Here is a 21,379-nt window from a genome sequence, read left to right as displayed (position 1 = left end):
AATTCCACTCCATCTTTCAGTTTCTGAGGTCTGTAAAATCCAATGTCCTAACCAGGATTCCTGCTAATTCCCAGTGACTTATAATTTCATGATCATTTCTGCCTTCAGCTCATATTTTGGGGCATGCTGTTTTTGTTCCTCTTTCATTCATGCCAGCCCAGAATTTAGCCCTACATGACTTTTCACAGGAAATTCATTTCCACCAACATTTTGCGGATTTTAGTAGACTTCACTGAAGATAGTGGGATCATGGAGAAGGGTCAATTCATAGAAAGCCATCACGGTGGCTTCACTCTCCTCTCTTTCCTTTTCCCCGTCTCATTCATATGACTTTCTTTTAGAAGCAAAGCAAATTCTTCCCCCGGCTCTGCCCCCCGATAGAGACAGGGTCTTGCTATGTTGACCTGGTTTGTTTGTTTATTTTTTAGAGAGATGAGATCTCACTCTATTGCCCAGGCTGGAGTGCAGCTGTGTGATCCTCCTACTTCAGCCTCCCAAAATGCTAGGATTACAGGTGTGCAAAGCAAATTCTTCACCTGGCTGTCTGCATAGCAGTTTATCAAGCCTGATGCTTCAGCATGTCCTTGAGGCCTCACCCTCCACAGCAGCACCTTATCCAAGTATTTCCTCCAGCAAACAGAGGATTCTAGTAGAAAAAGAAAAAATATAGTTATTCTATTATAGAAAAAAAAGCTTATTTTATTCTGGAAAAGAGGACTTGTTCTACATTCTTCAACAAGTGTGTAAGTAATGGTGACAGTAAAATTTAAAAAGTCTCATCTAGGAAGCCATGTTAAGTTTCTACTTTTGGTGAATGAAAAATTATGGGTGAATGAAAAATTATTGGTGAATGAAAAGTTACTCTAAATTGGGTGGGTTTTAAAGGAAAAAATCATCTAGAGATTTTCTTGCCTGGGCCTTTACTTCATATATGATGGGGACGACACCAAGGTTTAATTATTACTTCAGTAATAAATGACCAAAGAAAGTACACATGGTGATCTAAAGGCAAACATTCTAGTTTAGTAAGTTAAAACTATACCCATTTGTGCCCATACTAATGCTGATCAGAACCTGTTTTCCAATGTAAATACTGCAACTACACTGGTTGTGTTAGACTTAAAATTGGGCAAAGTTCAAAGAATCTCAATTGCACCTACTCCAGGAAGCCAAGTGTTATGGGTCATTGCAGATAACCAACCAGGGACAGCTTCAGGATTTTTACACAGCAGGAGCATACAGCAGATTTCTAGGTGGGAAGGCAGGGTGAGGCAACAGGTCTTGAAGGTGCATGTACATAGCACTTTATGAAATTGAGAAAATACTAATCATCTATATCAATGATGGGGGTGCTAATGAAGACTGTGGAGATACTAAAGCCCATTCTCTCCTTTGGTGCTACCCATGGCCCTGGGGGCTGAAATGGTCTGGAGTCTTTCTGACTTGTTGGTTTCAAACTTGAAGCCATCCAAGAATTGTTTCAGCCCCTTTTGGTATTGAGAATATATAAATTCACTACTACTGATAGCCTCAGCCATTCTTGAAAAAAGGAGTCCCCACCCAAGGCTGGTCTTTATCTCAACCAAAGACTGGCAGCAAGGATTCATGGGTTAAAGAGAGGGGCAAGAATTAGGAGGTAGTGGGTCTAGGAGGTAAAATCAATTTCATAGCTGAAGGAAGAATGGCCATTTGTGTATTATAGAAGATAAAATGCAAAAGACAGTTGTGGAACACATATAGGTTATACCATATTTTTGGACCAAACTCAGAAGTGCACATGAATATGACCTGCGTAACATGAGATCCTGTGCTTACTTCCTGGTTTTAGGATAGCAACACTTTGAATTGCGAAGTCACTTACTGACATCTAATGACCTGTCATTAGCCAGCTTCTCTCTCTGAGGCATTGCCCCAAACACCCACAAACACACAAACTCAAACTTACCTGCTCCTGCCCCTCTGTTACTGGAAGTAGATGAATCTTGGCAAGCTTCTCCCAGGCTTTCACCAATATCCTCCTTCCCTTCCCAAATTTTAGGCCAGCAGCCAGTAGCTGCCTGCACCCTTCTTCAGGTATACTTAGATGGAAAGAAGTAGGTCATTTGTTCATTTCCCAATTTTCTTTCTGCCCCTAGAAATACAGCTTCATCTTCTGGCAGCTTGCTGGCCACACTCCTCCTTCTGGTGAGTAGAAGCACTGCAAGCAAGACCAAATTACCCCTAATCCACTGCAAACCTGTATTTGTCAAAACAAAACAACACAAAACAAAACAACAACAACAAAAAAAAAACTCAAATAAAAGTAGAGGCCAGGCCTGGTGGCTCATGCCTGTAATCCCAGCACTTTAGGAGCCCAAGGACATCGTATTACCTGAGGTCAGGAGCTCGAGACCAGCCTGGCCAACATGGCAAAACCCCCTCTCTAATAAAAATACACAAAAATTAAGCTGGGCACAGTGGCTCATGCCTGTAATCCCAGCACTTTGGGAGGCTGAGGTGGGCGGATCACTTGAGGTCAGGAGTTGGAGACCAGCCTGGCCAAAATGGCGAAACCCTGTCTCTACTAAAAATATAAAAAGTAGCTGGGCGTTCTGGTGTGCGCCTGTAGTCCCAGCTACTTGGGAGGCTGAGGCAGGAGAATCGCTTGAACCTGGGAGGCAGAGGTTGCAGTAAGCTGAGACTGTGCCATCGCACTCCAGCCTGGGTGACAGAGCAAGACTCTATCTCAGAAAAAAAAAAAGAAAAGAAAGAAAAAACCCACAAAAATTAGCTGGGTTCATGTGATGGTGTGTGCCTGTAATCCCAGCTACTTGGGAGGCAGAGGCAGGAGGATCGCTTGAATCCTGGAGGAAAAGATTGCAGTGAGTTGAAATCACACCACTGCGCTCCAGTCTGCGCCACAGAGTGAGACCCTGTCTAAAAAAAAATTAGAAGGCCAGGCTCAGTGGCTCACGTCTGTAATCCCAACACTTTGGGAGGCCAAGACAGAAGGAGAACTTGAGCCCAGGAGTTCGGGACCAGCCTGGGCAACATAGCAAGATCCTGTCTCTACAAAAAAATTTAAAAAGCCAGATGCAATGGCTTACACCTGTAATCCCAACACTTTGGGAGGCAGAGGTGGGAGGATTGCTTGAGTCCAGGAGTTTGAGACCAGCCTGGGCGACATAGCAAGATTCCATCTCTACAAAAAATTTAAAAATTAGCTGGGCATGGGGGCATGCATCAGTAGTCCCAACTACTCTGGAGGCTGAGGTGGGAGGATCCCTTGAGGCCAGGGGAGCAATGCTGCAGTGAGCTCCGATAGCACCATTACACTACAGCCTGGGTGACAGAGTGAGACCCTATCTCAAAATAAATAAATAAATAAATAAAGTGTTATTATTTTAAGCCTCTATATTTTCAAGTAGATTGTTATATACTAATTGATAAATGGAACAACTAAAATAAATGGTGAAAGGTTATAATGTGCCTGCCATAAGAGTATACTCATTTCATTTACTCATTAAATTTATTTTATACCAAACTCTGGTATGCATGCTGGGAATACAACAGTGATTGCAACAGATAATGTCCCTTTCCTGAATTCACAGACTGTTTGGGGTAGGGAGGGTAGATGCACTAAACAAATTAACAAATAAGTGTGCAATTCCTAGGTTGTAACAAAAGCTGTGGAGAAAAAGCATGATACAGAGAAGAGAGAGTGATGGGGTATTTTATTTTAGATGTAATGATGAGGGAAGGCCTTCCTGGAAAGAAGACCTAAAGAAGTAAAGCAGCACACCAAATGAATATTTGGTGGCTGACTAGTCAAAGCAGAGGGAACAGCTAGTACATTGACTCTGAGATAGAAGTGTGCCTAGAGGCCAGTATTTGGAATGGAATGAGGAAAGGATGAAAGGAGAAGAGGTGAGGTCAGAGAAACATGTGGAGTCCAGAGCATGTAGGATTTTGTGGGTTGTGATGAGGAATTTGGCCACTGGAGAATTTTGAGCACAGGAATAGCATACTCTGACTTGTATTTTTAAAATATCAGTCGGGCTGTGTGGAGAATAACCTGTAGAAGGGCAAAGTTTGAAGCAGAGTGAACTGTTGAAGTTAATGCAATGACCTGGGCAATGATGATGGTAGCTTGGACCAGGGCAGTAGCAGTGGAGGGCATGAGAAATGGTTGGCTATTTTATATATACATATTTTAAAGTACAGCCACCAGGATATGGATGTGGAACTTAAGAAAAAGAGAATCATCAAGTGTGACTTGGGTTTCTGGTGTTATTTGCCCTTTATCAAGTATTCTTAACGTACTTGTCCTGCCTCTTCCACCAGAGCTCCTGGAGTCATTCTGTGTATTCAAACACTCATCTGATGGCTGTGCCGTCAGTGCTAAGTGCCATTCAGATGACTCCTTTAAGCACAGACTCTCTAAGATGCTGACCCCATGCAGAAACATGAAAATGACTAAGAGCATTATGAGCATCACTTTGAGGTTGTCTATAACAAATATAATTACACCTTTATGTTTGCAATATTTCCTTGAAGAAGTTGGCTTTATTGTCATGTGCTAAGGGAAAAATCCATAATTTATGTTGTTTCTCCCAAAGAACTTGGTGAGCTTTCATGTATATATCTTAGGTCCTCTTTCTATGCCCAGATAATTGAAGAGGGAGACAGACATTGGTGTAATTTAACAGGTAGATTCTCAAAAGGGTTTATAAAGTTTGTCATTAGTCATATATTTTAAACCTTGATGAACTGGCAAAATAAGACCATGGTCACTTTCAATAATTCCAGAAAAGATGTAGACTCACAATTTTAGTTCTCAGGCAGGATTCCTAGCTTGTAACACACTCCCAAACTCTCTCTCTCTCTCTCTCTCACACACACACACACACACACACACTATATATATACATATATATATACACATATATATATACATATATATACACACATATATATACATATATATATATATTAGACAAGCAGGGTGAATGAAAACTACTTTATTTACTTATTTATTTATTTTTGAGACAGAGTCTCTCACCGTTGCCCAGGCTGGAGTGCAATGGCATGATCTCAGCACACTGCAACCTCCGCCTCCTGGGTTTAAGCGATTCTCCTGCCTCAGCCTCCTGAGTAGCTGGGTCTACAGGCATCTGCCACCACGCCTGGCTAATTTTTTGTATTTTTAGTAGAGACGGGGTTTCACTATGTTGGCCAGGCTGGTCTCGAACTCCTGACCTCGTGACCCACCCGCCTCGGCCTCCCAGAGTGCTGGGATTATAGGTGTGAGCCACCATGCCTGGCTGAAAACTGCTTTTAAAGTGGCATTGACCTCTAAAGTTTAGCAATCCTTGGGCATTCCAACTTTCTTTTTTATGACTTGTTGTAAACTTCACCTCTAGGAAGCCATCTAAATATTATAGAATTACTTAAATATTTTGACTTTTGTATATTAGCTACCTGAAAAATTGATGTTTAATTTCCCAGAGTTGTCCTGAGACTGCCTTCCTTAGGTTTGCAGGGCTTCCTCATATTTCTTTCTTTTTTTTTTTTTTTCCTTGAGACAGAGTCTCACTCTGTCACCCAGGCTGGAGTGTAGTGGTGCAATCTTGGCTCACTGCAACCCCCGTCTCGCGGGTACAAGCGATTCTGCTGCCTCAGCCTCTGGAGTAGTTGGGATTACAGGAGTGCGCCACCACGCCCGGCTAATTTTTGTATTTTCAGTAGAGACAGAGTTTCACCATGTTGGCCAGGCTGGTCTTGAACTCCTGACCTCAGGTTATCCACCCACCTCAGCCTCCCAAAGTGCTGGGATTACAGGCGTGAGCCACCGCCTGGCCTGACATTTCTTTCTATTCATAGGGGCTTTAATCTGGTAACAGGACTATGTCCCTTAGTTCATACTGAACAGAGTTTTGAAAGTCTTCATTTTCTGTAAGACTGTAATGCTTCAGTTTCAGCCTGATGACCTGGGAGATAAAAATCAGCTTCCTAGCTACAGTTTCATCTTTATTTTGTTTGTTTGTTTGTTTGAGACAGGGTCTCATTCTCTCACCCAGGCTGCTCAGGAGGCTAAGGCAGGAGAATTGCTTAAACCGAGAAGGCGGAGATTGTGGTAAGCCAAGATTGCACCACCACACTCCAGCCTGGGTGACAAAGTGAGACCCTGTCTCAAAAAAAAAAAAAAAAAAACCCGCCTCCCGGGTTCACACCATTCTCCTGCCTCAGCCTCACGAGTAGCTGGGACTACAGCGCCCACCACCACGCCAGGCTAATTTTTGGTATTTTTAGTAGAGACGGGGTTTCACCGACCGTATTAGCCAGGATGATCTCAATCTCCTGACCTAATGATCCGCCCACCTTGGCTTCCCAAAGTGCTGGGATTACAGGTGTGAGCCACCATGCCTGGCTCAAGACTCTGTCTCTTAAAACAAAAAATTGGTGAGGTTTCGTGGCATGGGCCTGTAGTCCTAGCTACTCAGAAGGCTGAGGTGGTCAGATTCCCTGAGTCCAGGAGTTCAAGATTGCAGTGAGCGAGGATCATGCCACTGCACTCCAGCCTGGCAACAGAGCAAGACCCTATATCAGAAAACATTTCAAATTTTTCCACTGGATTAATATCTATAAAGAAGATTCAACTGTAAAGTAGTTGGCCCTATACACTCTCATGTAAAGCAAAAATCAATTACAAAAAAAATTGTAAATAACATGATATTTTTAAAATATCGTGATTGGCAAATAAATATTAGACATATTTATCGTGTATAACATGTTTTGAAATATATATAAACTGTGGTATGGCTAAATAGAGCTAATTAATATATGCATTACCTCACATACTTATTTTTTTTCTGATGAGAACACTTAAAATCTATTAAGTGTTAAGATTTTAACACTTAAAATCTTTCTTAGCAATTTTCAAGAATATATTCTACATTATTATTAACTATGGTCATCATATTGTACAATGGATCTCTTGAACTTATTCCCCCTAGCTGAAATTTTGTATTAAGATGTTCTTTGATCATAATCATGAAAGTTGCTGGTTTCAATACATAACCAGCTAATTAGGGCAGTAAGTAGGCACCTCAAAATCATACTATATAGTTAATATCTTAGAAATCTTTTCACATATTTGTGTTAAATCATCACATAAATCATCAGTGACAGAATGAAAAATTGCTCATTTTTTTTTTTTAACTTATAAACAACAGAAATTTATTTCTCACAGTTCCAGGAGGCTGGAAGTCCGAGATCAAGATGCCTGCATGGTTCAGTTCTGGTGAAGGCCTCTTCAGGGCTGCAGACTGCTGACTCCTCCTTGTGTCCTCACATGGTGGAGAGCAGAGACAGCTGCTAATTGATTGTCTATTTGTAATCTATGGTTGACATATTTGATGAAACTGACTTCACTTTTTTTTTTTTTTTGTGAGACGGAGTCTCGCTCTGTCGCCCATGCTGGAGTGCAGTGGCACAATCTTGGCTCATTGCAACCTCCACCCCCAACATTCAAGAGATTCTCCTGCCTCAGCCTCCTGAGTAGCTGGGACTACAGGTGCCCACGACCACGCTCAGCTAATTTTTGTATTTTTAGTTGAGATGGGGTTTCACCATATTGGCCAGGCTGGTCTCAAACTCCTGACCTTGTGATCTGCCCGTGTGGGCCTCCCAAAGTGCTGGGATTACAGGTGTGAGCCACTGTGCCTGGCCAAATCTGAGTTCACTTTCATTTCAAATAATAAAAGCTATATTCTAGGAGGAATAATAAATAATAAATAGCTCCCATTCTAGCAGCAGGTTTTTTGTTTTTTGGTTTTACGAGACAGGGTCTTGCTGTATCACCCAGGCTGGAGTGCAGTGGCAAGATCATGACTCGCTGTAATCTCTGCCTCCTGGGCTCATGTGATCCTCCCACTTCAGCCTCCCAAGTAGCTGGGACCACAGGCACGTACCACCATGCCCAGCTAAAATTTTTGTATTTTTTGTAGAGATGAGGAGTCGTCATGTTGCCCAGGCTGGTCTCAAACTCCTGACTTCAAGTGATCCACCTGCTTAGGCCTCCCAAAGTCCTGGGATTACAGGGGTGAGCCATGGCGCCCAGCCAATGTTTTATTTTTTATTTTGAAATAATTTCAAAACCACTGCTTGGGTTAAGAACCGTACAAAGAATTTCCATATACCCTTCTCCCAAGTTCCCCACTGTCACCATTTTAACACATTTTTGCCTTATTAATCTCTCTCTTTACATGCACATATATGTATATGTATATACACACATGTAATTTTTTTCCTAAGCCATTTACTGAGACTAAGTTGCAGAAATAATGCCCACTACTCCAAAATAGTTCAGTGTGTATTACCTTAAAAAAAAAAAAAGAACTCTAATTCATAACTAGTCTACCTATGAAAATCAGAATTTATCCAGGCTTGGTGGCTCACACCTGTAATCCCAGCACTTTGGGAGGCCAGGGGGGGCGGGGGGGCGGGTCATCTGAGGTCAGGAGTTCGAGACCAGCCTGATCAACATGGAGAAACCCCATCTCTACTAAAAACACAAAATTAGCTGGGTGTAGTGGCGCATGCCTATAATCCTAGCTACTCAGGAGGCTGAGGCAGGAGAATCGCTTGAACCCAGGAGGCAGAGGTTGTGGTGAGCCGAGATTGCGCCATTGCACTCCAGCCTCAGCAACAAGAGCGAAACTCCATCTCAAAAAAAAATCAGAATTTAACATTGATTCATTACTATCACCTAGTCCAGACTTCAGTAAAGTTTCACTGATTGTTCTGACAATATCCTTTGAATAAAAGAAATACAAAGCCTTCTTATTTTCCTTTTTCCTTTCTTGTCCAGGATGCAATATGGAATCACACATTGCATACAGTTGTCATGTCACTTTGGTCCCATTCAGTCTGGAATATTGTTTAGGCTTTCCTTATCTTTCATGATCTTGTCATTTTTGAAGAGTACAGGCCAGTTACTTTGTAAAATTATCTAAATCTGGATTTACATGTAGTTTCATCATGATTAGATTTGGTTGGTACATATTAGATAACTATTTTATATTAGATTATGTAAATTTGGTAGGAAGTGTTTTGTGTTCTTCTCAGTGCATCAGGAGGCCTATAATGTTAATTTATTTTTTCTTTCCTTTCCTTTTTTTTTTCCCTAGAGATAGAGGTCTTCTTATGTGCCCAGGCTGGTCTCGAACTCCTGGGCTGAAGCGATCCTCCTGGCTCAGCCTCCCAAAATGTTGGGATTACAGATGTGAACCTATAATGTTAATTCGTCCCACTATTGGTGATTTTTAACTTTTACCACTTGAATAAGGTGCTGTTGGCTGAGGATGATGGACAATTACCCCCCTAGCTCCTGGTGTCACCAACTGCACTGGCTGAGCCAGCCATGCTAGCCACAGACCCCTGACTGTGACCAAGGAGAATAGGTATACATATTTTTAATTTTCTTTTTATGGATTTAAAAGGAAAGAAGGAGAGGGATAAGGATGATAAAGTATATTTAATTTAACATGTTATTTGTTTCATAACTTCTTTTTTTGGATTTTATTTTTTATAGAGACAGGGGCTCACCATGTTTCCCAGGCTGGTCTCGAACTCCTGGGTTTAAGTGATCCTCCTGCCTTGGCCTCCCAAAGTGCTGGGATTACAGGCCTGAGCCAGCACATCCAGCCTGCTTCATGACTCCTTCCTTCCTTCCTTCCTTCCTTCCTTCCTTCCTTCCTTCCTTCTTTCTTTCTTTCTTTCTTTCTTTCTTTCTTCCTTTCTTTCTTTCTTTCTTTCTTTTTGGAGTCTCACTCTGTCGCCAGGCTGGAGTGCGGTGGCGCGATCTCAGCTCACTGCAACCTCTGCCTTCCGGGTTCAAGCGATTCTCCTTTCTCAGCCTCCTGAGTAGCTGGGACTACAGGTGCGTGCCACCGTGCCCAGCTAGTTTATGTATTTTTAGCAGAGATGGGGTTTCACCATGTTGTCCAGGATGGTCTTGATCTCTTGACCTCGTGATCCGCCTGCCTCGGCCTCCCAAAGCGCTGGGATTACAGGCGTGACCCACCGCACCTGGCCTGAGCTACCGTGCCCGGCCCATGAGTTCTAAATATTCAGATGAATAGTATGTGGGTCTTGCTATGAACCCTTGCCCTAAAACATGCAAAAGTTAGGAGCCTTCCTGATGCTTTTGCCTCCAATGTAAGCAGCGCCTGACCAAGACATGGAGCACCTTTGGTAGGCTAATAACTTGATAATCCACCAAAATGAAGGTTTGTAAATATTTTCTGTAAATACGAATTGAATACCTCTTTCTTTACCCTTTCAAAGGTGGCTCTACAAAAATAGAATCACACCTCCTGTGAAAAGTGTTTTAAGTTTTCTCCTCTAGAGCTCTGTTGACATCGGCCATAGTGGACTCTGTTTATTTTTCCTATTATATAAGGAATTACGAGTTGGAATCAGAGGTAATTAGCATCCTAATTCTGACTTATTCTAGTGGCAGTGTTTTGGAGTCACTTAACCCTGTCATCCTGGTTGGCCGTCCCTTCTCCCAGCTCTGACGGTGAGCAGCTGATACCCTGCTAGGTGCTGGAGAGTCAGAGGTGGACATCAGGGCCCACCTCGAAAAGTTGACAGTCTGTGGTGGGCTGAAGCCAGTAGAAAGCTGCTGTAGGAAGGCAGAGGAGTGGTCCCTATCCCAGGCTTGGGGCTCTCAGGGAAGGCTTCCTGGGGGTGAGATGGGAGGGTGGGTCCGTATGCTCTTGGACCAGGATGAGTAGCCCAGAGAAGGCAAGAGGGCTCACAAGCAAACTTGTCCTATTTAATTTTATTTTTTTTTCCTTCTTAGAAAAGCAAAATACGTTTGTTATGAACAAAACAAAACAAAACAAAACAAAACAAAACAAAACAAAACAAAACAAAACAAAACAAAACGCTGTCGCAAAGAAAGCGAAAGGCTCCAGTAACCCTCCCTGCTCCTCCTCACCGCACGGATCCTGTGAGATACCCCGAGCGTTGGAACCTTGAGAGCTTGGGCAGGCATTCACCCTCCTGCCAGCAGGGGGCGGAAGGTAAAACGCCTTGTGGCCGACGCCCTCTCTCTTCTACACGTCACTGGCGTGACCGTCCGCGCTACATACTGCGCCTGCGCAAGGGATGTGGCCCTTTTCCCCCCCCTAGCGCCGCCGGGCCTGCAGGTCTCTGTCGAGCCGCGGACGCGGGTCTCTGTTCCGCAGGATGGTGAGTGGATGCCTCAGTCTCGCGGCTCTAGATGCACGGAGGTTCCCTTTTCTTGCCCGTACGCCAGCCTAGGGCCCGTCTCGCGCGTCGCAGGGGCCAGATGGCGTTAGATTGCTGGCTCTGCCTTGGTCGAGGTGCAGTTCCCAGCGTGGCCTTAAATGGCTGCCGCCTGGTGCGCGAACTTGGGGGGAGGGGTTGGCGAAGAAGGATAGCGTGAGCTTGGACGGCGGATTGGGGAGAAGGGTGAGTTTAGTAGACAGCCTGAGTGGGGATACTGCCGTCTATTGTGAGGGGGCGCTGGCAAGCGGCCGGGCGTGAGAGGTCGCAAGCAGTCGGCCTCAGCCTAGCTGGGGAACGCCAGAATGGAGGAGGGCTGCAGGTCCTTGGGTCCCACTCGACCTCCGAGTACCGAGTACTTCGTGGGTTTTCCGGGAGAATGTTGGAGCCGGCGAGTCTTTTAGGAAGCTTGTGCCCGTGGGCCGAGCAAGTGGCTTTTAAGCCAAAATTGTCAGTGGAGCTTGGAGGCCGAGGGGTCCCTGGGCCCCGGAAGCTCCTTTAACATGGAATACGTGCCTCCTACCTCATTCTCTAGAGTCTGTCGCTGGATGAGTTTTTAATTATTCGGGTAGGGTTCCAAGGGTGGGATGAAATGTTGCTTTAGCTGACGGGGAACAGTGCTGTTTTAGTGGGGGAATTACTGCTGAATGTGCTCTTGCCCAGTTAAGCTTTGTGGCAGGTAATTTAGGCTTTTGAAAAACATAACGTGGGAAGCGAGAGAGGTATGTATGTAGTTGTTATTTGAGGCTAGGTTTTCGAAGTGGGACATAGCGTGTTCCGAACAGACTGACGTTTGGCACCACTGACTGCTGTCTAGAGCAGTGCTTCGCAAAAGTTTGGCACAATTACCGGTGCTGGTCCTCGAAGAAACAAGTATGGGAATTGAGAGCGTTTAAAACCTTTTGAAAGCAACGTAACAATTCTATACCTGTTAAATGTAATAAATTGGGGCCTGCATTTTGTATGTTTCTTTTATTCCGTATTTCTCTAAGGATTCATTTTTATTGTTTTATAAAACTACCAGTCTGTGACATGGAAAGTAGAGGAAAAAGATTCTTGACCCTAGTTGCTTGTGAACCTGGGATTCTACAAGTGACAGTTGTCTGTTTTTTACTCTTAAAGTTCAAGTGTTACTTTGTTACATGGTTAATTCATGTCAAAAGTATCATAGGCTAAGACATTATCAAAGTTTTAATAACATTCTTTTTTCTTTAAGGGGTTTGTTAAAGTTGTTAAGAATAAGGCCTACTTTAAGAGATACCAAGTGAAATTTAGAAGACGACGAGGTACTGTCACCTTTTTGTGTTTACAATATTAATCTGCTTTGCAGATGCAGTGGAGTATCCTTTCTACAATTATTTTTTTTCTTTCAGAGGGCAAAACTGATTATTATGCTCGGAAACGCTTGGTGATACAAGATAAAAATAAATACAACACACCCAAATACAGGATGATAGTTCGTGTAACAAACAGAGATATCATTTGTCAGGTAAGTTGTATTGTAGACATTCCCCTTTTTTTATTGCTAGAGAAATTGTGCTTGGGAAGCAAAGCACATGGTGTGTGTGTTAGAAGGCTGTCTAGCACCTCCAAAAGCATCCAGTGAATAATTTCTTTTCCTTTTAGTAGGTCTAGAATTGGAGCCTGGGAAATTGGTACTTTTAAAAATGCTCTTGGTTGGGCGTGGGCGCTCATGCCTGTAATCCCAGCACTTTGGGAAGATTGCTTGAGCCCAGGAGTTTGAGACCAGCCTGGGCAATATAGTGAGAGTTTGTCTTCACAAAAAATGTAAGAAAATTAGCTGGGCATGGTGGGGCACACCTGTAGTCCCAGCTACTCAGTGGGAGGATTGTTTTGAGCCCCAAGGTTGAGGCTGCAGTGAAGTGAGATCACACCACTGCCCTCCAACCTAGGTGACAGAGCAAGAGACTGAAACCTATTTTATGTGTGTGGGGTGGGGAGATTAGAAGCAAGTAAGAAGTTCTTGCCCATCCCAATTTCAGTAGAAGAATAGGTAGGGTTTGTCCTGATTTTCCTATATGGCCTTATATGCCACTTAACCACTGAAAAGGTAGTTGGGAGTTAAACAGGGCTTTAAGATTGTTCTGCTTATTCTTTGAAATAGGTTTTAATAAAATGTACAAAGGTGGCTCCCGCATGAAAGACCTTTAGGAAGTGTCAGTTTGCTCTTGTACTAAGAGCATTCTCACTGGACTCTGAAAGCTAGAATCCTGGGCTTTTACAACTAGAAGAAATTCTGAGAGTTAAGATTTATTGATATTTTGTAGCAGGTAGGCACACCTGTTTCCTGGGCAAATAGTTTTTTGATTGTGAAGGCATTGTCTTCCTCTGTATCCAAGTTCTGACAAACGTTAGGTTCCTGAGACTTTGCTGAATTTAGTTATGTTTAGTTCAAAAGATGATTGAAATATTTGGGTATTCCTCTTTCACTTTTTAAGCACCTCTAATTTACTGGTAACCCAGCTAGAAGTCTTCAGCATTTTAAGTGATGCACATCTATGTCCATCAATGTTTTTTTATTCCCTTGAAAAGAAATAATTAAGATGTAATAAGACAGTGAAAGCAACAGATTACTAACCTAGTTTCTCTCTTACTATAGATTGCTTATGCCCGTATAGAGGGGGATATGATAGTCTGCGCAGCATATGCACACGAACTGCCAAAATATGGTGTGAAGGTTGGCCTGACAAATTATGCTGCAGCATATTGTACTGGCCTGCTGCTGGCCCGCAGGGTATGTACAAGATGACTTTAATTGATGTAGTTTCTGGCTCATTGCTTGGAGAGTTTCCTGTAAGATGTTTGGACATGGATAAGATAGCTTCAGTTGTGCTTCAGGAGAGTGCCTGCTTCCAGTTTCTGCCTTGTTTATTCGTCTGTCTAGGTCAGCTTTTTCCAATAAAATTTTCTGCAATGACACAAATCTGTAATTTGCTGTCCAGTGGTTTTGCTACTAGCGACCTGCAGCTATTGAGTTCCAGCAGTATGTAAACTTGAATTTGAAAATCCACTTGTAGCTAGTGACTACTTAATTGGACAATGAAGACTCTTGCTACTTAGGTATACATTCTGAATGTTGGCAAACATTAAAAATGCAGACTCGTGGGAACTCCACTCTAGACCCTCTGGAATCTGTATTTTGATAGTATGTACCAAGTGGTTTATATGCACATTAAAACTGGAGAATCTTGGCTAGGCACGGTGGCTCACACTTATAATCCCAGCACTTTGGGAGGCCGAGGAGGGTGGATCACTTGAGGTCAGGAGTTTGAGAGTAGCCTGGCCAGCATGGTGAAGCCCTGTGTCTACTAAAAAAGTAGAAAAAAAAATAGCCAGGCATGATGGTGTGTGCCTGTAGTCTCAACTACTTGGGAGGCTGAGGCAGGAGAATCACTTGAACCCGGAAGGCAGAGGTTGCAGTGAGCTGAGATCACGCCATTGCACTCCAGCCTGGGCAACAAGAGCGAAACTCTGTCTCAAAAAAAAAAAAAATGAGAATCTTAGTTAGTATTTTGGAGAGTGGTCATTGATGGGAAGATTCATTTTTGTTTTAAACATTTTTCCATCTGGTTGGCAGCGTTTCCTATATATGCTCTATTTTGCTGGTAGATGAAGATGGGATTTTGCCTTGTTTTTATTATCTCAGTTTTTTACCTTGTTTTGCAATGGAATTGTTAAGCATGTGATCAAGGTTGATGACACAACCCACTCATCGCTGGTTATAAACATGTTTGAATGGAGGGGACATTGTAAGTGTAAGAATCAAGTTTATGCATTCTCATTGATTGCTGCATAAGTCAAGTGTGGACACGTAGCAAAGATGCAAAAGTCATAAAACAAAAAAATTTTTTTTATGTATAGCATTTAAAAATTCATGACAAGTGGATCTGGTGAAAGGGGTGGGTGTGGAAGGAAATTTTCTCTTCCAGATGTCAGTGGTCCTTATGGTTATGACATAAGCTATTTTAATTTTAGAGCAGTTTGAATAATTCAAACCAGCATTTACATTGGTTTCTTGAATAGCTTCTCAATAGGTTTGGCATGGACAAGATCTATGAAGGCCAAGTGGAGGTGACTGGTGATGAATACAATGTGGAAAGCATTGATGGTCAGCCAGGTGCCTTCACCTGCTATTTGGATGCAGGCCTTGCCAGAACTACCACTGGCAATAAAGTTTTTGGTGCCCTGAAGGGAGCTGTGGATGGAGGCTTGTCTATCCCTCACAGGTAAGAATACTATTTAAGACCTTGGTGCCTGGACTCTGGTACTTCTTTGTTTTTAACTAGTTGGACTGTGGTGATAACTGAATTAAAGTAGCTATCATTGAATGCCTGCTATATGCCTAGGTACCATGCAGGAGGAACCTAGTAGGGCAGGAAGGAATTATAGCCCATTTTATAAATTAAGAGTCTGAGGCCCAGAGTTATTTGTCCCAAATTTTTCGGGCCAGTTAGTGAAAGAGATGGGATTGAAACCACTACCTTTTGCATATGACTTAATTTTTATTAGAAATGAGCAACTCCATCCTCTTTCCCCATGCACTTTCTTTTTTCAATCAGAATAAAAATGATTTACTGAATTATGCAAAAAGGTGGATCCTAGAATTTTATAAGGAGTTTGAGGAAAAGGCTTATGAAAGATTTCTAACCTGCAACTAGGAATAAAATTGTAGGCCATTTTGGGAAGTTAAGTAGGTTAATTTGTAGTTCCACTGGTTTAATGATACTTTTGTTGTTGAGTCTGTGCATCTTGATTTATTAACTTCTTATGAATATTTTAGCATTTGGTGATTTAACCAAGAAATAGTAATTTTTGGTAAGCCTAAAATACAACCCAACTGAAATTTTGCTTTTATGATATGGAGGTGGGTGGGGGTAGTTAGTTGCAAGTACACCAAGAGCATTCTCACTTGACAATTTCATTAACTGTGATCTTGGAGAAATCACTTATTCCCATGTACCCACTGAAAATTAAAGGATTTAGAGTATAAGTTATGAAACTCCTTCCTGTGCTGATATGCTGGATTACTAATTTTGTAGTGGTAGAAAGCCTTGGTAATGGCTTTTAAAGGTGTTTGTAGCATGAATTTCTTTTCTGTCCTGGAATTCAGAGATGAGCTGCTGAATGATGATATCCCACTAACTGAGCAGTCAGTAGTTGGTCCTTTGGTTGCATATGATGCGATAATTGTTTCAAGACGGGACTGATGGCAGCTACTAAAGTAAATTCTTACTAGTAAACTAAGTTAAGTGAGTCTATACTAAAATATGAATAACTTTATTTTAGTACCAAACGATTCCCTGGTTATGATTCTGAAAGCAAGGAATTTAATGCAGAAGTACACCGGAAGCACATCATGGGCCAGAATGTTGCAGATTACATGCGCTACTTAATGGAAGAAGATGAAGATGCTTACAAGAAACAGTTCTCTCAATACATAAAGAACAGCGTAACTCCAGACATGGTAAAACATTTACCTAAAAATGCCTATATTGGTTAATTTATAGAAATAGGTTTATTACTTGTTTTGGGGGCAGGTAACATTCTTATTTAGGTCTGTTTCAGGTTAGTACTGAGCTAGACTTGTCAACATTCTTTTAGTAATCTTTTAGATGCTCAAGCGTGGGAGACTTCACGCATCTGAAGATTTGGCTATCTTTTATGCTTTGGCTGTTCTGTATTTGTAGATGTCATTCGTGTAATCATAGTTGTAATCTGCCTTGTTTGATAGGAGGTGCTAGATAATAAACTTCACTTATTTTGATACCATCTGGGAGGAAAGCTCTTCATAGCATATGTGTGCTATATTCTGGACTTCCAATTATCTCAGACATGTACACAGGAAAGGAGATTTGATCACTGGGTCTGCATGATGTTGTAGAAATGAGGGGAGCCATGTTTGCAAGAATGAGTCCCAAAGTGCTGGGCTTACAGATGAGAGCCATTCCTGACCCAGGTTCTTTTTTGTTAGTGTGTAGTAGCTTCTATTTTGGCATAGCTATTGGTTAGGAAAATTTTTAAAAACAGTAGTTGGGAAATGATCACTTTCTGTTATTTCTATGCTTTGGATACAGTGTAAAGGCTGAATAAACACATAGCTTGAGTTTCTGAGTTAGGAAAAGGAGTAGTTTTTTATCAGTAATGTAGGTGCATGTTAATTTTTACTGCGCTATATTTCTGTTACTTACGACTTCATCCTGGTAAAGAGGTCGTTTACTTTTGGATTATGATTCTACTAGTCTTGCAAAATTTACTTCTTAACCTATATCTTTATGTAGTCATGTCATACTTGCTCAGAACTTTTCAGACTCCCAGTTTGTGCTTTCAGATATTTACTTCCTAATGCTTTCCTGTATACGTGCCTTCCTTCAGCTAGACTACTTTTTAGCTAATGTATTTTTCTAGCTGGCTCATTAATTTTATCTACAGTGGCCTCTATCCTCCTGTGTGCCTGCTGAAATCCTATGCAGACATCTGATGTGTCTCCAACGGGAAGTGGTCTTTACCTGAATTCATGGCATTATCTACATGTCTACTTGTCTGACGTCTTGGAAGGAACTGGGGTGCTTAGATTTGTTGAATGACTATATATGAAGTCATCAAATGGATTTATTTATTAGTGAACAGCTATAATAGAGTGCCAAAAGAGGTAGGGAAATTAACTTTCAAATGGGTATAGGTAGTTGAGGTTTCAAATGCAGTGAGCATTTTTGCATTATTTTCCTTTAATAATCTTTATGCAAATGCATGTAGTAATCACATCTCCACATTGAATGAATAATTTTAGAGACCTGGATTACTGCAACATAGTCTGTAGTGGGCTATAATTATTAGATATTCAGAAAGTTGCAGCATTTTTTTTTTTTTTCAGTGAGTTTTAGAACAAAATTGCCGTGGCCAGGCATGGTGGCTCAAGCCTGTAATCCCCGGACTTGGGAGGCTGTGGCGGGCAGATCACCTGAGGTCAAGAGTTTGAGACCAGTCTGGCCAATATGGTGAAACCCTGTCTCTGCTAAAAATACAAAAATTAGCTGGGCATGTTGGCTCACTCCTGTAATCCCAGCGACTCAGGAGGCTGAGGCAGAAGAATTGCTTGAACCCTGGAGGTGGAGGTTGCACTGAGCTGGGATCGTGCTACTGCACTCCAGCCTGGGCAACAGAGCGAGACTTCATGTCAAAAAACAAAAAATTGCCCAATAAAATATCTGATTGGTTGGCTTTTCAGGAAAACTTCTGACGTCTTTCTGGTCCTAAAGGCCTTATATTACCACTAGATAGTAGGGATGGATTGGTGGTAGTGAAAGACAGAAGAGGTCCTTGGTACATAATGCTGGGAATTACTTTTAAAGCCCTGTGAGATACAGATGGAAAACAAAAGTCTAGGGATTGTGGGATGACAGATGAATTTGCTTGTTGGCCTGTGTCCAGTCCTTGGTCTCAGTTAAGCTATGTCAGTGTTGTGACTCTTGGTCCCATACGTTCATCATCTTAATATCTTAATACTTTTGGCACTTGTTCTTGAATGAAAGAATCTAGGCCAGACAGTATTTAAAATGAGAAGCGCAATATTTGTTTCTGCAGACAAAAATTTGATTTAGAGTGACTCAAGAAGTGTGGCTGAATTTCTCAGAAGTACATGCAGATTTTTCTTTTTGTTTTCTTACTTTTTTTTGAGGCAGGATCTTGTTCTGTTTCCCGGGCTGGGGTGCAATGGCACAATTACAGCTCATTGCAACTTCAAACTTCTGGGCTCAAGCAATTCTCCCACCTCAGCTTCTCGAGGTAGCTGGGGTTATAGGTGTGCACCACCATGCCCTGCTAATTTTTTTTTTTTTTAATTTTTGGTAGAGTTGAGGTCTCATTCTGTCACCTAGGCTGGGGTCCAGTGAGCTGTGATTGTGCCACTGCAGCCTTGACCTCCTGGACTCAAGTGTAGTCCCGTAGCTGGGACTATAGGTGCATGCCACCATTAATAATTGCCACCTGGCTAATTAATATTTTTGTGGACACAGGTCTCACTATGTTGCCTTAGTTGGTCTCAAACTCCTGGGCTCAAGTGATCCTCCCACTTCAGACTCCCAAAGTGCTTGAGATTACAGGCATGAACCACCACACCTGGCCTGATTTTTATCTTGAGTAAGATGGAGTTTTATAAATAGTGATAATTCACATTGCATAAGGCAAAAATTGGGAATTTGTTACGAAAATGTGAGTTACATTTAGAAGTTAAAGTGTTTACCAACATTGATTTAGTTTAGTTCCTTTTGAGAATCTGGCTTAGAAGGACAAAATAAGTTATGGTTGCATTAATATAGTAGGGCATATGAAATGAAACCAAGTACTGTTTGCTTTCCTTTGTTTCAGATGGAGGAGATGTATAAGAAAGCTCATGCTGCTATACGAGAGAATCCGGTCTATGAAAAGAAGCCCAAGAAAGAAGTTAAAAAGAAGAGGTATGTTGTCTTTTTTTTTTTTTTGTCTTTTTAAGAAAACAGGTTGGGAATGGTTCCCACGTGGGGCAGACTGTTGGTGTAATTGTGCAAACTCGATCACTAGCTCTGCATGATGTGGCAGAAGCGAAGGGAACCAGGTTTGCAAAAGTAACTCTGGTGATGGAAATGTGTTAGCTTCAGACACTACTGAGGTGGCTCTTTCTGTCCTAGTACAGTCTAAGTACTGGTTACTGCATTTTTTTATTGGCTGACAAGTTGCTTTTTGTTGATCTTTCATGTTTTGATCTTTAAATGGAATAGAAAGTAATACTTAACATGTAAGCATAAAGTGATGTGATGGACCACAAATACAATGTGTAGTAATTAAATCAGTGTATTTAACATATTCACCTCAAATACTTAACACTTTGTGGTGACATTTGAAATTTATTCTCTTAATTGTGAAATGTACAATACTCTATATTCATCATGCTGTGCAATAGAACTAAAAACCGTATTCCTCCTGTTGGAGATTTTATACGTGACTATCATCTGCCCATTCTTTGCACCCACCAGCCTCTGTAACCACCATTCTACTCTCTGCTTCTGTGAGTTCCATTGTTTTAGATTCTATATGAATATGAAGTATTTGTCTTTGTTTGTTTGTTTTTTTTTTTTTTTTTTGAGACGGAGTCTTGCTCTGTCGCCCAGGCTGGAGTGCAGTGGTGCAATCTCGGCTCACTGCAAGCTCCGCCTCCCGGGTTCACACCATTCTCCTGTCTCAGCCTCTCCGAGTAGCTGGGACTACAGGCGCCCGCCACCACGCCCGGCTAATTTTTTTGTATTTTTAGTAGAGACGGGGTTTCACCGTGGTCTCGATCTCCTGACCTCGTGATCCGCCCGCCTCGGCCTCCCAAAGTGCTGGGATTACAAGCGTGAGCCATGAATATGAAGTATTTGTCTTTTTGTGCCTGGCTTATTTCACTGAGCACAGTATTCTCCACTTCCATTCATGCTGCAAATGACAGAATTTCCATCATTTTTAAAGACCGGGTAATAATCCATTATGTATATGTATACCACATTTCCTTTATCCATTTATCTGTTGCTATTAATATATAGTGCTCCAGTGAACATGGGAGTGCCACTCTCTTAGACAAACTGATTTCAAAACATTTGGGCAAATACCTAGAAGTGGGATTGCTGAATCTAACATGTCTTCTATTTGACTTTTGGCCCTATGGTAGTAGGACATCACAGAAGTTGGGGTTTGGGAAAGTTAGCTTAAGATCATACATAAGTATTCGAAGTTGGATTATTTAACCTCCTTCTGATTGCAAAGTCTTAAATATTCTCTATTAAAATTAAAAATTTTTTTAAATTAATTTTATTAAAATTAAAATTTTAAATTAAATATTCTCTATTCTCTTCAGTTATAGTTTAAAAAATATATATTCCTGTCTTTTGTAGGTGGAACCGTCCCAAAATGTCCCTTGCTCAGAAGAAGGATCGGGTAGCTCAAAAGAAGGCAAGCTTCCTCAGAGCTCAGGAGCGGGCTGCTGAGAGCTAAACCAAACAATTTTCTATGATTTTTCAGATATAGACAATAAACTTATGAACAGCAACTA

The 21,379-nt window shown here is 41.8% G+C and overlaps 1 protein-coding gene and 2 non-coding genes across 3 annotated transcripts; all 3 read left to right on the top strand.

The window, feature by feature from the left end:
• Positions 1-11,113: 11,113 nt before the first annotated feature.
• RPL5 (ribosomal protein L5) lies at positions 11,114-21,376 on the top strand. Its single transcript, XM_032155348.2, has 8 exons — positions 11,114-11,241; positions 12,515-12,584; positions 12,672-12,787; positions 13,919-14,053; positions 15,343-15,545; positions 16,606-16,783; positions 19,684-19,772; positions 21,222-21,376. The coding sequence occupies exons 1-8, from the start codon at positions 11,239-11,241 to the stop codon at positions 21,319-21,321; spliced, it is 894 nt and encodes a 297-aa protein (XP_032011239.1). The 5' UTR covers positions 11,114-11,238; the 3' UTR covers positions 21,322-21,376.
• LOC116470035 (small nucleolar RNA SNORD21) lies at positions 16,439-16,533 on the top strand. Its single transcript, XR_004248466.1, has one exon. It is a non-coding gene; the product is annotated as a small nucleolar RNA SNORD21 (small nucleolar RNA).
• Positions 19,857-19,989, top strand: LOC116470051 (small nucleolar RNA SNORA66). The gene has a single exon (XR_004248482.1). It is a non-coding gene; the product is annotated as a small nucleolar RNA SNORA66 (small nucleolar RNA).
• Positions 21,377-21,379: the final 3 nt, after the last annotated feature.

This window comes from Hylobates moloch, unplaced genomic scaffold (assembly GCF_009828535.3).
Source record: "Hylobates moloch isolate HMO894 unplaced genomic scaffold, HMol_V3 SCAFFOLD_5, whole genome shotgun sequence".
NCBI classification, from domain to species: domain Eukaryota; kingdom Metazoa; phylum Chordata; class Mammalia; order Primates; family Hylobatidae; genus Hylobates; species Hylobates moloch.
Note: the sequence above shows the minus strand (reverse complement) of the source record. Positions and strands in the feature narration are given on the sequence as shown.

Coding starts and splice junctions, on each gene's coding strand:
- RPL5 (XM_032155348.2), top strand. Junction 12,585..12,671: donor GAAATTTAGAAGACGACGAG/GTACTGTCACCT, acceptor TTTTTCTTTCAG/AGGGCAAAACTGATTATTAT. Junction 16,784..19,683: donor ACAGCGTAACTCCAGACATG/GTAAAACATTTA, acceptor CCTTTGTTTCAG/ATGGAGGAGATGTATAAGAA.